The sequence below is a fragment of the Phacochoerus africanus genome, chromosome 5, assembly GCF_016906955.1.
Source record: "Phacochoerus africanus isolate WHEZ1 chromosome 5, ROS_Pafr_v1, whole genome shotgun sequence".
Classification (NCBI taxonomy): domain Eukaryota; kingdom Metazoa; phylum Chordata; class Mammalia; order Artiodactyla; family Suidae; genus Phacochoerus; species Phacochoerus africanus.
Window position 1 is genome coordinate 63521226 of NC_062548.1, and position 16864 is coordinate 63538089.

The window sequence follows — 16864 nt, forward strand, 5'->3', positions numbered from 1 at the left end:
GTGCAGCCCTAAAAAGCAAAAAAATAAAAAATAAAGTATAAAAATGATACAAAGTATGTTCTCTGACCACAGTGAAATGAAATTAGAATCAGCAACAGAAAGAAATTTGAGAAACTCACAAATATGTGAAAATTAATAACAAACTCCTAAATAACCAGTAGATCAAAAAGGAAATCAAAAGGGAACTTAGGAAAGAATTCAAGGTGAATGAAAATGGAAATACAACATATAAAAACACACAGGACAGAGTTCCCATCATGGCTCAGTGGTTGGCGAACCCGACTAGCATCCATGAGGACGCAGGTTCCATCCCTGGCCCTGCTCGGTGGGTTAAGGATCTGGTGTTGCCATGAGCTGTGGTGTATGTTGCAAACGCAGCTCAGATCCCTCGTTGCTGTTGCTGTGGCTGTGACGTAGGCCTGCGGCTGCAGCTCCAATTCAACCCCTAGCCTGATGCAGCCCTAAAAGACAAAAAGACGAAAAACAAAACAAAAAAAACCACACAGGATGTAGCTAAAGCAGTGGTTAAGAGAGAAATTTATAGCTATAAATGCCTACATTGAAAAATAAGACCTCACATTAGTAACTTTCCACCTTAAGACACCATAAAAAAAGAAAAGGAAACAAAAAAAAAATAAGAGGTTAAAATTAATGAAATACAGAATATAAAAATAGTATTTCAGGTGTTCTCCGGTCACCAGGTTAAGGATCCAGTGCTGTCACTGCTGTGGCTTGGGGGGCACAGCTATGGTGAGCATTCATCCCCTAGCCTGGGAATTCCCACATGCCATTGGTGCAGCCAAAAAAAAAAGCAGGAACCAACATGTTAAAAAAAATTCTCCCAGTACAGAATCAAAAAGGAGTAAATTTGTCTAAGATGAAGAAAGGAATTAAACCGAGAAACAGTTAACTCAGCAGATAAAAAGAACCTTTTAACTTAATGAAAAGCAATGTTAAAGAATAAATTTTTTTTTCCTTTTTCGGCTTCCCCCATGGAATATGGACATTCCCGGGCCAGGGATAGAACCCAAGCCAGAGCTGCAACCTACATCACAGCTGCAGTGATGCAGGATCCTTAACATACGTTAGCGGGCTGGGATCACACCCAGAGCTCCACAGAGACAAGCTGGATCATTAACCCACTGCACCACAACAGGAACTCCAGAATAAATTTTTTTATTTTATTGGTATTTTAGGTCTGTTTTTCCCACCTTTAATACTAATATTACACACACACACACACACACACACGTATTTTTTAGGGCTGTGCCCACTGCATATGAAAGTTCCCAGGCTAGGGGTTGAATCGGAGCTACAGCTACTGGCCTGTGCCATAGCTATAGCAACGCAGGATCTAAGCTGAGTCTGCAACCTATACCACAGCTCACGGCAACGCCGGATCCTCAAACCACTGGGCAAGGCCAGGGATTGAACATGCATCCTCATGGATCCTAGTCAGGTTTGTTAACCACTGAGCCATGAAGGGAACTCCAGATGTTATATATATATATATATATATATATATATATATATATTTTTTTTTTGTCTTGTTGCCTTTTTCTAGGGCCGCTTCCCTCGGCATATGGAGGTTCCCAGGCTGGGGGTCTAATTGGAGCTGTAGCCACTGGCCTACTCCGGAGCTACAGCCACGGGGGATCCGAACTGCGCCTATGACCTACACCACAGCTCACAGCAACACCGGATCCTTAACCCACTAAGCAAGGCCAGGGATCAAATCCACAACCTCATGGTTTCTAGTCAGATACGTTAACCACTGAGCCACGACGGGAACTCCCGGATGTTATATTTTTTAAAAGATGGGAGTTCCTCCTGCTTTTGTGAGTTTTACCCCCTCCTTTCTCCACAATACCCAGAGGTATTATAACTCAAGTTAGGAGCTGGGGGTGAAAGAGCATGGAGTCTGAGAGGCTCAACAGGCACAATACACTTGAAATAAAAGCGTTACATACATGTGGTGATTTCCAAGTATAAAAAGACAAGCATCAAGAGAAAGAGGGGGATCAGCAGGGCAGGTGTGCAAATGGGCTACCTTCTCAGTGATGCCGTTGAACTTGGCCAGGATGTTGAAGAGGGGCACCTGGGGGATAATGAGCTGCTCCTTCTCGTCCTTGTACAGGGGTGCGGTAGGGAGGTCCAGCGTCAGGTACATAAAAGTGGACTCCACCATCGTCTCCTGGTACTCATCATTGTGAAGCAGCTGCTCTTTTTCTTCTGCTGGCTAGAAATGAGTGATAAGAAAAAGGAGGGAAGGAGTGGCAGGAGAGTGGAGAAATCACCGATAAAAGAAACCATGTTTCTATTTCATTTACTTCATTTAATATTGAGGTGAACCAAGAAGGGTGTCAGAGAGACTGGGCAGTCTCATGTGCAGCTGCACAACCTGTTTGTTTTACTTTTATTTGGGGGGATGGGGGTGCTGTGCCTGTGGCACGTGGAAGTTCCCGGGCCAGGGATCAAACCCGTTCCGCAGCAGTGACCCAAGTGGCTGCAGTGACAACACTGGATCCTTAACCTGAGGCACCACAAGAGAACTTCTGCACAACCTGTTTAGATTAATGCAAAAACTAGGCTTCCATCTTCAGAAAGATTTTCTTTAAATACCCCAGTACTGGAGTTCTCTTGTGGCACAGTGGGTTAAGGATCTGGTATTGTCACGAGAACAGCTTTCACCACTGCAGCCCCAGCTCAATCCCTGGTCTGGGAACTGAGATCCTACATAAAGCTGTGGCATGCTGCAGCCAAATAAATAAATAAATAAATAAATAAAAATAAAAGCCTTTAGATGATCTAGAAAGCGTCTCTGAGCTTTCTGGAAAAAACACTCCAGCACCACCTAGTGGCCAGACCACTCAAATTAGTCACATCTTAGTATCTATAAGAGGCTGGTTCTAGGATACACCTTGGATACCAAAACCCATGGATGCTTAGGTCCCACAGTTGGCCCTCCACATCCACAGATTCCACATCCGCAGACTCAACCAACTGTGAAATGTAAACAAAGTAGTTTTATGTATTGAAAAAAATCTGCATATAAGTGAACCAGTGCAGCTCAAACTGGTGGTGCTCAAAGGTCAACTGCACATCCAACGACTACCTCCTCAACCAGCACACCGATGCAACAGGGACCCAAGGGAAGTGCCACTTGGCAGGTGTTCTGAAGAGTCTCTCTCTTCCTGGATAAAAGGCTGTACCAGTTATCTAGACATCTCTTTGTCCACTCCAAATCCTGTCAGGCAACATAAATCAGCCCAAGGCTTGAGTTCAAAGCACTCACCAAGTCGGGATGAGGAAGCTTTTTAGTGAAGATCCTCATGGATCCCTGGAAGACGTCAGTCACTATAGCTGGACAAACACAAGTCAAAAAGGCAAATTCTGTTAGGTGGGAAAGCATTTCCAAGTACAGTCCTAATTCCTCAATTTCTGAAATAGACCAGCCTCTTCCACTGTAAGACCCAAAGCTCTCACTAAACACAGAACTACCTTGGTAACGTACGCCACGTTGGTACCTCTGTAATTATTTGCATAAGTAATGGTATACCTATCTTCTCCACAAGAAACCCACTGACCCTCAAGCACAGGGCTTGGCCCCTAGGAGAAAAATGAAGTGCGTCTGAAATAAATGAGTGATTTATAGAAACTGAAGATTAATGATTCACAAAAACATTAACAAAGTAAGATACATTCAATAAACTAGAATCAGAGTTCCCATCGTGGCGAAGTGGTTAACGAATCCGACTAGGAACCATGGGGTTGCAGGTTCAATCCCTGGCCTCGCTCAATGGGTTAAGGATCCGGCATTGCTGTGAGCTGTGGTGTAGGTCACAGACGCAGCTCGGATCCCGCGTTGCTGTGGCTCTGGTGTAGACCAGTGGCTACAGCTCCAATCAGACCCCTAGCCTGGGAACCTCCATATGCCGTGAGAGCGGCCCAAGAAAATGGCAAAAAGACAAAAAAAAAAAAAAAGAAAGAAACTAGCACTGTACTCGTGCGCCTGCAAAGGGACACCATGTCCACCCTGCACTGGACATAAAAGGAAAACGAGAAGTTAAGGGATGGAGCAGGGCAGAACAAAAGCAATGAGAACGGAGCCACCATAGGGTTCTAGAATCCTGACAAGACAAAAGCTGGAGGGCTCAGCTGGTGTGCATGGGCCGAATATACCTGTAGAGGTCAGGACCATCTGGCAGAAAGGGAGCCAGGCCACAATCCCACATCCAGAAACCAACACCCCCGGAACAAAGGAAGAGGAAAACTGCAATCGGGCTCCAAAATTATCCATGGTCTCTAAGCAAGAATTATTTTCAGCACCCCTGAGAAATGGCTAACCACTGCTAAGCCAGCATGGATGCTAAGAGACCTGGGACTCGAGGTTTGAGAGTCTACAGAGACGCCAGCCTCATCTCTCCAAGCACAGGCACAAGGCGAAGACCTAGCTTTTAGTCTGCTTTACTAAATCACGAGCCAGGCAAACCACCCTCCAAGTCTTCACTGTGGCACCACATGTCTACCACATGCTGCTGAGCTGTCAGTTTGAAACCAGGTCAGGATTTCAATGACACGATTATATCCATTCCCACTTGTTAAAAATGCCATTGGGGGAGTTCCCGTCATGGCGCAGTGGTTAACAAATCCGATTAGGGACCATGAGATTGCGGGTTCGATCCACAGCCTTGCTCAGTGGGTTAAGGATCCAGCATTGCAGTGAGCTGTGGTTGGTGTAGGTTGCAGACGCGGCTCGGGTCCCACGTTGCTGTGGCTCTGGCGTAGGCCAGTGGCTACAGCTCCAATTGGACCCCAGCCTGGGAACCTCCATATGCCGCAGAATCAGCCCTAGAAAAGGCAAAAAGACAAACAAACAAACAAAAATGCCATTGGGATAGTTTCCGCTGTGGTACAGCAGGTTAAGAATCCAACATTGTCTCTGAGGTCAAGAGGGTTTGATCCCCAGCCCTGCACAGTGGTTTAAGGATCCTGCATTGCCACAACTATGGCATAGGTTGTGGCTACAGCTCAGATTCAATCTCAATCCCTGGCCTGGAAACTTCCATATGCTGTGGATGAGGCCAAAAAAGAAAAAAGGAAAAAAAATGCCACTGGCTATACACATCTCCTAATAAAGAAGAACAGAAAAGAACCCATTCAGGAACAAGGTCTGGCCCATATGTGCAGAGACACCCCCCCAACCCAAAAAGATAAACAGGTAAGAAAAGGCTGGGAAGCTGCAAAATGTTTTTGAAAGGAAGCAAGCAAAATAGAGCTCCTTTTACAAAATAACATGACTTACTCTTCTTCTTCTTCTTTGTGCCCCCCAGCGCTGAGTGTAAAGCATTCAAAAACCAGGACAGAAAGTCGACTCCATCCCCTGGAAAAGAAGGAAGGTAGGATGTTGTAGCTGGGAGACAGTGTAATCCAAACCACATGCTGGCTGGCAGGACTCCACATTCCTACTCTTCCTCCTTCCTCTCTAGCCACCCTATCCCATTCCCTGGCATCCTCCTCTATCTGGCCACCCACTACATGCTGGCACTCCTGACGGACAAGCTCTTAGTCTTCTTTTTTTTTTTTTTTTTTTTTGTTAATGGCCTCACAGTGGCATATGGAAGTTCTGGGAACTAGGGGTCAAATCGGAGCTGCAGCTGCTGGCCAACACCATAGCTCACAGCAGCACCTGATTCTAAACCCACTGAGCTAGACCAAGGATTGAACCTGAATCCTCATGGATACTAATTCGGTTCATAACCCACTGGGCCACAACAGTAACTCCCTTAGTCTTCTTATCTTAACTCACCCCCAGGCTCTTTGATCTAAAGAGTACCTTTGATCACTATCTCTCTTCCAAATGTGAGTCCCATCACCCATCAAAAGCCATTAATGAACTTCCCCTCTAAGTCACTCCTCAGCCAGAATGTTTTTAAAACAAAAATGTGATGGCACCTCTCTGCTTAAAAGCCTTCACTGATTCCCCAAACTCCTTATACTGGCACATAAACCCGACAATGTGGTCCTTCTCTTCCAACCTCCACCTCGGCACTTGGCGCTGGTCCAAGGTCCAGCCACGTGCAGTCCTCTCTTTGTGCCAGGCACCTCCATGCTCCTGTCCAGTGTCCTCTCTACCTGGAATGCCCACCCCCAACCAACTCCCCTCTACCTAAAACTCAGGTGCCTCTTCCTTCACGCTGACCCCCAGCCCAGCTCCCTCCCAGAGCATAACGTACTTCCTCCATCACAGCACTTAACACTCTGTAATCATCATTCTACATAAGCAAGTTCCCCACTAGTTTGGGAGCTCCTGGAAGAGAAAAGCTGTGTTTCTGATCCCTGCAGCTCTAAAACCTAGCACCACAAGTGATTGGTGAATCAACTGATCTAGAGAATACTACAGTAGATTCAGGTGCTAAGTGCTATTCATGTAGCAGTAACTTGGTTTGGAAGGATGAAAACTACCCAAATAATTCATTAGAATATCCTGGTCTGCAACACGACAAAATGAGAAGCAAAAGTGGCAGCTGCCTGGTAAGGGTTGGTGCCTTCCCCAGCTTTCTGATTCTCCCCTGAGCTGTAAAACTTAGTTCACCAAATCAGACAGACTTTCTATCCTGCTGAAATCTCTTGGGTCTCTGAGCAGGGCTGGCTGATGGAGGAAGAGTGAGGAACCTAACCACGCCACCCACTGGACACTCACTCTAGCTACTGTAAGGTTCGCTGCAAAGTGGAAGTCAATGTGTTCATGAGACTAGCTCTGTGGCCCTAAAGTCAGAAAACGTGAATTACTCCTTCCTTACCCTGCTTGGTGATCTGAAAAGTCTTCTTGCTGCAAAGGACAACAGCCTGAAGCATCTCATGGGGAGAGACATGTGCCTTGAAATTTCGAGGGTTCCAGAGCTTTCTCATCAGCTCTCCAAAACGCTGGACCAACAAGAACATGATATCCCCAGGAGGACGCTTGATGTTCTTATAATTGTCTTCTTCCAGGAAGTAGTTCCGGAGAGGAGGAACATTAGACAAAGCCTGGGAGTCAAACACCGGATTAAACCATAGCCCTTCTGCAGAACCCCTGGGGCCAAGCTCATCCACCTGCGGTTCTTCTAACAGAGCTGTGCCTGTGATGTCTTAAAGAATCAGGAGTAAATGGACTCCTGGAGAATCCCCCAGAGTTCACATTAGAGAAATTATCAGCTTACATTGATTTTCATGGCAAGTCCAGCTCTGCAGACATTTTGCTGATGTGGATATGATGAAGGGGTTTTAAAATAAAGGCATTCAAAAGTTCCCATTGTGGTTGATTGGTTAAGAACACAACTAGTATCCAGGAGGATGTGGGTTCAATCCCTGGCCTTGCTCAGTGGGTTAAGGATCTGGGGTTGCCACAAGCTGCGATGTAGTTCGCAGATGCAGCTCAGATCCAGTGTTGCTATGGCATAGGCTGGTGGCTGCGGCTCCAACTCAACCCCTAGCCTGGGAACTTTCATATGCCAGCCCTAAAAAGATGGAACGGGAGTGTCCGTCGTGGCGCAGTGGTTAACGAATCCGACTAGGAACCATGGGTTGCGGGTTCGGTCCCTGCCCTTGCTCAGTGGGTTAACGATCCAGCGTTGCCATGAGCTGTGGTGTAGGTTGCAGACGTGGCTCGGATCCCACATTGCTGTGGCTCTGGTGTAGGCCGGTGGCTACAGCTCCAATTCAACCCCTAGCCTGGGAACCTCCATATGCCGGGGGAGCGGCCCAAGAAATAGCAACAACAACAACAACAAAAAAGAAAAAAGAAAAAAAGAAAAGATGGAACGAAAAGAAAAGGTATTCAAATCCCTATCGACTGGCCAACTTATTTAATAGTTTCCTGTGTTTATCAGGCCTGTGACTATGTTTGGATTCACAAGGAACTGAAGGCTAGAAACACAAATACTATTTCTTCATCACGTACTTGGCTGGGGCAGAGATAACCATCTGGAGACCATAGTTCCCCCCTCTCTCAACTGCACATTAAAACAATATGGGAGAAGCTCCCTTGTAGCACAGCAGATTAAGGATCCAGCCTTGTCACTGCAGCAGCCCAGGTGGCTGTTGTGGCACAGGTTTGATCCCTGGCCTAGGAATTTCCACGTGCAGATGCTGTGGGCATGACCAAAAAAATAAATTTTTAACATTAAATTTAAACAATAAAACATGCAAATCAACATAATAGAATCTGGTGTTTTCCCCAAATGTGGTATTGAGAGGGCGAAAATAAAACGATACAACTGTGTATAAAAATGAATATACTCTGTGACTATGGAAAATGGTCAAAAGGTTTAAGAGAACAAAAATAAATCTTACCTGACTGGGCAAAAAGATAAAGACCAGTCATGTTAGTTCAGGAAAAAACACCGGCTCATTAGTGTGAGGTACAAAAGTGGGAGGGAGACCACAGAACAGACCAAATGAATGCTCCTGTCTCCCACAGCTCCTTCCTGACAGGTTTGTGAATCCTCACCAGCCCCATGCTTACCATGAGACAACTTTTTTTGGCAAGGTCAGCTCACTTACAAGGAATAGAAGGGCACTGCTCAACACAGCACACCTAGGCATCTCTGGGGAAAACAATTCAGGATGCAGAGAACACCATCATGACAAAGGTGATCTGGAAACCCCTACAAGCTTAGCTCAGCTAAAGAAACAGGGAGTTCCTGCTTAAGAGTTACTCTCAAAAGGAAAAGAGTATGGATAAACTTTATCTTAATTCTCAGTTATCCATGATGTGGAGAGAGGTTGCTTTCTGGCTTCAGCAACAATACAAATAGTAGGTGGCCCTGGGGAAAAATTATTCTCCCTCCTGATGGAGTACTTGGTACATTCAATTCCATTTTAGTGGCAACATCATCACAGAAAATTTGTTCAGGAGTTCCCATCATGGCTCAGAGGAAATGGATCTGACCAGTATCCATGAGACGCAGGTTCGATCCCTGGCCTCCCTCAGTGGGTTAAGGATCCGGTGGCGTTGCCGTGAGCGGTGGTGTAGGTCAAAGGCTCGGCTCGGATCTGATGTTGCTGTGGCTATGGCATAGGCCAGTGGCTACAGCTCCGATTTGACCCCTAGCCTGGGAACTTCCATATGCCAAGGGTGCGGCCATTTAAAAAAAAAAAAAAAAAAAAAAAGGAATGTTCATCTACTTATCTGTGTAAATAAAGAGAACTTCCTAAGGGGACTAAGACCCATCACAAGCCAAAAACTCTAACTGCTCTGAACATGTTCCAATCCTATCTGGCTACCCTGTACCAGCCTTCACAAAGCCATGAGGGGCTGCAGGAGGAACAGTGGGTAAAGTCTCTCCACCTAAGAATTTGACCTTTCCAGGAACCAGGCATGACACCAATGACAAACTGAAACTCACAGATATACTATTTTCACCCAATTCTTTATGCAAAAATACCATAAACAAAGTTTAAAGGCCAAATAAGAACTAGAACCAAGAATGTGCAACAAATGCAAGAGAAAAAGTTCAGTAGGGGAGTTCCCGTCGTGGCGCAGTGCCTAACGAATCCGACTAGGAACCATGAGGTTTCGGGTTTGATCCCTGCCCCTTGCTCAGTGGGTTAAGGATCCAGCGTTGCCGCGAGCTGTGGTGTAGGTTGCAGACACGGCTCGGATCCTGCATTGCTGTGGCTCTGGCGTAGGCTGGGAGCTACAGCTCCGATTAGACCCCTAGCCTGGGAACCTCCATATGCCGTGGGAGCAGCCCAAGAAATGGCAAAAAGACCAAAAAAAAAAAAAAAGAAAGAAAAAGTTCAGTAAAATGGACCATGAACAGAAAATTGAGTAGGCCCAACAACTCATGAAAAAAAATGTAAGAATCAACTTTAGAAGTGAACTTTTTTCCCTAAACAGAAATTTATTTCTCACAGCTCTGGAGACAGAAACATCTAAAATCATGGTGCTGGCAGATTTGTTGTCTTGTAAAGGTCTTTTTCCTATTTTGCAGATGGTCTTTTTTTTTTTTAATTTTTATTACAGATGATTTACAGTGTTGTGTCAATTTCTGCTGCACAGTATAGTGATCTAGTCACATGTATTTATACATTCTTTTTCTCACACTATCTTCCATCATGTTCTATTCCAGGAGACTGGATATAGCTCCCCGTGCTATACAGTAGGACCTCATTGCTTATCCATTCTAAATAGATTGCATCTAGAAGTGAATTTTTTTTTTCTTTTTGGTCTTTTTAGGGCCACACCCATGGCATATGGAGGTTCCCAGGCTAGGGGTCAAATTGGAGATGTAGCCCCTGGCCTATACCACAGCCATAGCCACAGCCATACCAGATTCGAGCCACATCTGCAACTTATACCACAGCTCATGGCAACACCAGCTCCCTGACCCACTAAGTGAAGCCAGGGATCGAAACTGCATCCTCACAGATACTAGTCAGATTCGTTTCCACTGAACCACGATGGGAAGTCCTCATTTTATACTTTCTGTATCTGTCTTCCCACCAATAAGCTTGTTTATAGTTGTTGTGGTGGGGTTTTTAGTTTTTGTATTTCTTTAGGGCCTCACCCATAGCACATGGAGGTTCCCAGGCTAGGGGTCAAATTGGAGCTGTAGCCGCCGGCGTACACCACAGCCACAGCAACTGCCCAAGGCAGACACAGGGCCAGATCTGAGCCACTTCTGCGACCTACACCACAGCTCACGACAACCCGGATCCTTAACCCACTGAGCAAGGCCAGGGATCGAACCTGCAACCACATGGTTCCTAGTCGGATTCGTTTCTGCTGCGCCACAATGGGAACTCCTATTTTTTGTTTTTTGTTTTTTTGGCCACGCATGTGGTATGTGGAAGTTCCTGGCCCAGAGATCAAACCACCACCACAGCAGTGACCCAAGCTGCTTCAGTGACAATGCTGCATCCTTAAACTGTTGCACGACAAGAAAAGTCCATGTTAACAGGGTTTTTTAATTTATTTTTTATTTTTTTAGGGCTGCACCTGTGGCATATGGGTTGAGTCGGAGCTGCAGTTGCCAGCCTACACCACAGCCACAGTAACATCAGATCTGGGCCACATCTGCAAACTACACCGAAGCTCATGGCAATGCCAGATCCTTTAACCCACTGAGCAAGGCCAGGGATTAAACCTGTATCTTCATGGATACTAGTCGGGTTCTTAACCCACTGAGCCACAACGGGAATTCCTCCATTTAAATCAAAATTTTCTGAGTGAGGTAGAATGACTGTTAATTTTCTTACTCATACTTACCAATGTCTTCTAATTTTTCTACAATGTGTACATATTACCCATGTAATTTCTTTCTTTTTTTTTTTTGTCTCTTTTGCCTTTTCTAGGGCTGCTCCTGCGGCATATAGAGGTTCCCAGGCTAGGGGTCCAATAGGAGCTACAGCTGCTGGCCTACATCAGAGCCACAGCAACGTGGGATCTGAGCCATGTCTGCAACCTACACCACAGCTCACGGCAACGCCAGATCCTTAACCCACTGAGCAAGGCCAGGGATCGAACCTGCAACCTCATGGTTTCTAGTTGAATTCGTTAGCCACTGAGCCACAACAGGAACTCCACCCGTGTAATTTCTTAAAAAGAAAAACTTAATTGCAAACAGGACAAATTTGGCTTTCTGCCTTCCCCATTTTGGGGCTTAAGCAAAGGGGCAGGACAGAGACATCAGAAAGCTGACATAATGAATATCTGCACTGCTACATTAAAAAAAAAAAGCATTATCTACTGTATGTGTTTCTTATTGGTACTACAGGCCACATGCAGATTCTATTCCTCATTCCCTACAAGCTCCAGAGGCTGGAACAGGCCCACCATTTGGCAGCAGCAGAACATCCGTGTCTGCCTGGGGCAGAATGAACATGCCAAGCAGAGTCTCAGCAAGACTTGGGATCTGAGGACAACCTGGCCGCATTCTCCCTGAAGGCAGGTGTTTCTTGGCCAACTTTCACAGTGCTCCCAGGTTTCCCCCTCCCTCAGGAGCCCACCTCCATCCTACCTGAAGGACAGCGTTGGCATAGTCGTTGGCCTTTATGTTATTCAGGCCCACGATACCTGGCAGGTAAGTGGTGCCATCATATGCCCGGGAAAACTTGACTTGCTTCTCCAAGTTAGCAATCTGCTGCTTTGTGAAAGTGGGCTTCAACACATACTGCAAAGCAAAAGAAAAGGCTGTCATTTTAGAGCTGTCTACAGAGCTCACAAGATATACCCAGAATAGCAATTTCTGCCAAAAACAAAAACAGTTGGTCATGAATGTCTCACCACCCACCCAGCGGACTCCCAACAGAAGGTCTAAGGGCTGAGGTAACATGGGACAGGCCCGCTCCACATCACTCATCTAGACAGCGATCTCTGTGTTTAACCCCAAATCACTGAATCCCAGGCCCTTCCTCAGATCCCAGGACAAATGACAGTCACAAGCTGCAGGACACTCAAGTCTGCAGGTGGCAAGAGTCTACATCCTGAGTGGGACCTTACAGAGAGCCAGACCATGTCCACCCTCGATGTGCAGGAGCAAAAGCATCGTGTCGCCTCCCCTCCCCACAGGACTGAAATCTCGTGACTCCCTGTGGCTGGAAGGGCAGGATCAGAACGTTCCCAGTCCTAGAACTATGAGGGTCATCACGTCACAGGCTGGAGAGAGGTCACAACTAACTCACTTTGAAAGCTTGAATTCTTTTCAGTTTCTCTCTCTTTAAGTACTGTTCATAACCACCTTAACCTCAATTTTAACAGATGTATTCGCAGTTCCCATTGTGGCGCAGTGGTAACAAACCCAACCAAGTATCCATGAGGATGTAGGTTCGATCCCTGGCCTCACTGAGTGGGTTAAGGATCCGGCACTGATGCAAGCTGTGGTGGAGGTTGAAGACTTGTCTCTGGCTGTGGAGTAGGCGGCAGCTGCAGCTCCGATTCGACCCCAGCCTGGGAACTTCCATGTGCCACAGGTATGGCCCTAAAAAAAAAAAAATGACAGAAAGAAATACATGTATAAATCTTATGAAAGCGGCATAACTAGTGTTTCAAACACTCTGAACACTAAGCTTCCATAATAAATAAAGCATTCAACTCTACTGAATATGCAACCCTTGCTGAAAAGGGAAAAGGAAAACAATAATCAACAGGTCCAACAGTAACCAGAGCCAAAGAAGACTTTCCATGTTCCCCACTTAAGTACACTTGTGACCTGTGACTCTTGGCACAGGTCACAAACTGGAGCCCACAGAGAGGACAAGCTGACCATTCTGGCCACATCGTGTCAAAAATAGCTGGGAGTCGGTATACATCTTGGTGTCCACCGTCCTACACCAGGCCCTATCCACATCCTGACTCCAAAGTATGGGAGAGAAATTTATTTCACAAAAATGCTTTCACTCCAGTTAGCAAGTAGCCATACTTCTTCACTCCTGACTAAAAGCAGAAATGATAGCCTGGCTGAGACCACGCACAAATATGAATCAAGACCTCCTTACTTAGTTTCCCTGGTTCCTCCCAAAGAAAAAGGAGCCTCTCAAAGCCCAAAGGACTGACTCTTCCCTGACTTCAGGTGGGGCAGATTCCCAGGATCCCTGGGGTGGCTCCCAGGAGAACTAGATCCAAACCAACCCTCTTGGACACGCACCGTGATATCCTCCAGCGAGGAATCAATGATCTCATAGTTGTCCGGGAGGCAGTAAAACTTGAGGGTGTGGAGGTTGAGGAAGACATGGTGACTAAACTGGACACTGTGAATGTAGGCGTGAGACTTCAAACCCCGACCTGTGGAGAAGGATGAAAGGCTGTGAGAAGGGCGGACTCCGGAAGAGCAAGGAGCAGTGTGACTTTCATTACTCTGTACCACAACACTTAATATCAGCACAAGTACTTCGCCATCCATGCAATGACTCTTCCACATGCACTCTTCTTAACACGAAAGTTGGCAAGAAAGAATAACATGTTGCTTTAGTCCACAGACAGCATAAGACATAGAGGCACTCATTTCATATACGTGAATTGAAAAATATGTATTGGTGTTTGTGTATGTATACACATTGTGTGTATATATGGTATATGAGCTGGTTTCACATATTATCAGAAACTAGGAACATCTATGCACATATTATACATACTAGTGTATGTACCTACATATACAGATTTGCACATACACACATATGCATATCCTGTGACGGTCTACCATCACTTAGTCCTGATTTTCCAACTGCTTATATTCAGGACAATCCTGTACCAACTATCTTTGTTCATGTTACCGCTCTCTTCTAGAATATCTTACCTTGAACCTGTTCAAACTTTGCATGTCCTGCCAGTACAAGTTCCACTCCACCTCCTCTATGAACTTGACACACAAACACTCCAGCTAACACTGATCTTTGCATATTTCAACTCCTACTGTCCTTATTTATACTCAGTGACACACAGTCCAGCAGTAATCTTTAAAATCTTAAGAGTTTGCCAATTATTTTGTGTGTTAACCATGACTATTTGTAAGATCCTTATAAGAGCAAGGAGTGTGTAGTTCATGTTTCTTCTGAATCTTCCACTATACTGTGCACAGAGCATTTGCTTAGTCTAAATGAACTGAAATAATAAATTCCCAGGGGGAAAAAAAAAAACAGAATGAAAAAATTGGAAGTTCCTGTTGTGGTACAACAGAAACGAATCCAACTAGTATCCATGAGGACACAGGTTGGATGCCTGGCCTTGCTTAGTGGGTCGAGGATCCGGCATTAACTGCGCTGTGGCGTCACAGATTCAGATCACGCGTTACTGTGGCTGTGGTGTAGGCTGGCAGCTGCAGCTTATTCGACCCCTGGCCTGGGAACTTCCATATGCCGCAGGTGTGGCCCCAAAAAAGACAAAAAAAATCCCAGTCTCTCAGATTTCCTACATAGTCTCTCACATAGCTAGTTCTTTCTCTCCTTCACATGTATTCAGGTTCTGACCAATCAGAGAACCTCCTATGGATTTTCTAAGAGTATTCCAATTTCCTGGGAACAAAGATGGGGATTATTAGACCTGATTCCTAATAGCAGCTTACTTTTCTTTCAAAAAACGACTCTCTGCAATAGACCTGTGGTTAGCACTGAAGATTCAGCAAGTCTGTAATGCAAAACATCTATTTACCTTGAAAGTACTTGCCACACACCAGACAGGCATAGGCATTGATATGTGACAGAGAGATGGAACACAGTTTTTCAAAGTCAAAGTCCAGCACACTCCTAAGAGAACCAAAATAAAACAGAAACAATTAATAGGGATGGATGCCTAGGCAAGCACTGAGTGAAGCAGCATTGGCTCCGTGTTTCCACGTAGCATCCTTCAGAGAATGGCTCAACAACCACATACAAATCATGGGAAACATGAACTCTTCCTTACCTAGACATTTAATACAGTACCTCCACCCACCAAGCCCCAAAGTAGTGTAAAGGTATCTCCATCAGAGTTTCCACTGTGGCACAGTGAGTTAAAAATCTGACGCCAAGAGTTCCCATTATGGCTCAGGGGGTTAAGAACCCAAGTAGGAATTCCCATCTTGGCTCAGTGGCTAAAATGAATCCAACTAGGAACCATGAGGTTGCAGGTTCGATCCCTGGCCTTGCTCAGTGGGTTAAGGATCCAGCATTGCCGTGAACCGGGGTGTAGGTTGCAGATGCAGCTCAGATCTGGCATTGCTGTGGCTGTGGTGTAGGTTGGTGGCTACAGCTCCAATTAGACCCCTAGCCTGAGAACCTCCATATGCCACAGGTGCATCCCGAAAAAGACAAGAGACAAAAAAAAAAAAAAAAAAAAAAAGAACCCAACTAGTATCCATGATGATTCCTGGCCTTTCTCAGTGAGCTAAAGATCTGGCATTGCTACAAGTTATAGCATAGTTTGCAAACGTGGCTCAGATCTGGCACTGCTGTGGCATAAGCCAGCAGCTGCAGCTCTGATTCAACCCCTCGCCTGTGAACATCCATATACCACAAGTGCAGCCCTAAAAAAAAAAAGAAAGAAAGAAAAGGGAAAAAAAAGAAAAAAAAGAATCCAACTGCAGCAGCTTGAGTTGCTGCAGAGGTACAGGTTTAATCCCTGGCCGGGTGCAGTGGGCTAAAAGGATCAAGCTTTGTCCCAACTGCAGTTTAGATTCAATCTCTGGCCCAGGAACTTCCCATATAGCCATAAATTTTTTTTTAAGTTTTTAATTTAAAAAAAGAGATATCTTTATCAATGACCCTTTCTTTTTAGTATTCACAACCAGATGAGAATCTTCTATTACCTTCTCTGGAAGGAAAGCTACAAGTAGGACTAAAGTAACACAGTGCCAACAGCATTTCAAATGAAAAGACTGGGCATAAAATGACATAAAAAGAGTAAATAAACCCATTCATAAAAGAAAAATTTATTAAGAAGGCCATAAAAATAAGTGAGAAGTCTGAAGAATTTTAGGGAAATACCCAGAAACAGATCTATCTCCTCAAGTCATGGTGTATGAACACTGGACAAGTGACAAAAAAAAAAATTATTAGAAAAAAGAATGTATATATGTATGTGTGACTAGATCACCTTGCTGTACAGTAGAAAATTGACAGAACACTGTAAACCAGCTATAATGGAAAAAATAAAAATTATTAGTAAAAAAAACAATTTACCTCTACTGAATCCACAGGTGGCAAAGGGATTCCTTCTCAAGTATTAACTCTAATTAATCAGTAATGGTCCTAGGACAGCTGCACTGTCCATTAAAGGTGCCACGAGGCACACATGGCTACTGGAGTTTAAATGTAAATTAATTAAAATTAAATAAAATTTAAAATTCACGGGAGTTCCCCTGTGGCACAGCAGGTTAAGGATCTAGGGCTATCACTGTAGGGTTTC

The 16864-nt window shown here is 45.1% G+C and overlaps 1 protein-coding gene across 2 annotated transcripts in view; it reads right to left on the reverse strand.

Annotated features, from left to right (window-relative positions):
* The window catches only part of USP39 (ubiquitin specific peptidase 39), a 29760-nt gene that overhangs the window by 7073 nt on the left and 5823 nt on the right, over positions 1-16864 (reverse strand). For both annotated transcript variants that reach the window (XM_047781620.1, XM_047781621.1), the window contains exons 3-9: positions 15131-15225; positions 13632-13768; positions 12006-12158; positions 6804-7029; positions 5306-5383; positions 3296-3363; positions 2051-2239 (exon numbers count right to left, since the gene is read on the reverse strand). In XM_047781620.1, coding sequence (XP_047637576.1) covers positions 2051-2239; positions 3296-3363; positions 5306-5383; positions 6804-7029; positions 12006-12158; positions 13632-13768; positions 15131-15225 — 946 coding nt within the window. The remainder of the gene's footprint in view (positions 1-2050; positions 2240-3295; positions 3364-5305; positions 5384-6803; positions 7030-12005; positions 12159-13631; positions 13769-15130; positions 15226-16864) is intronic.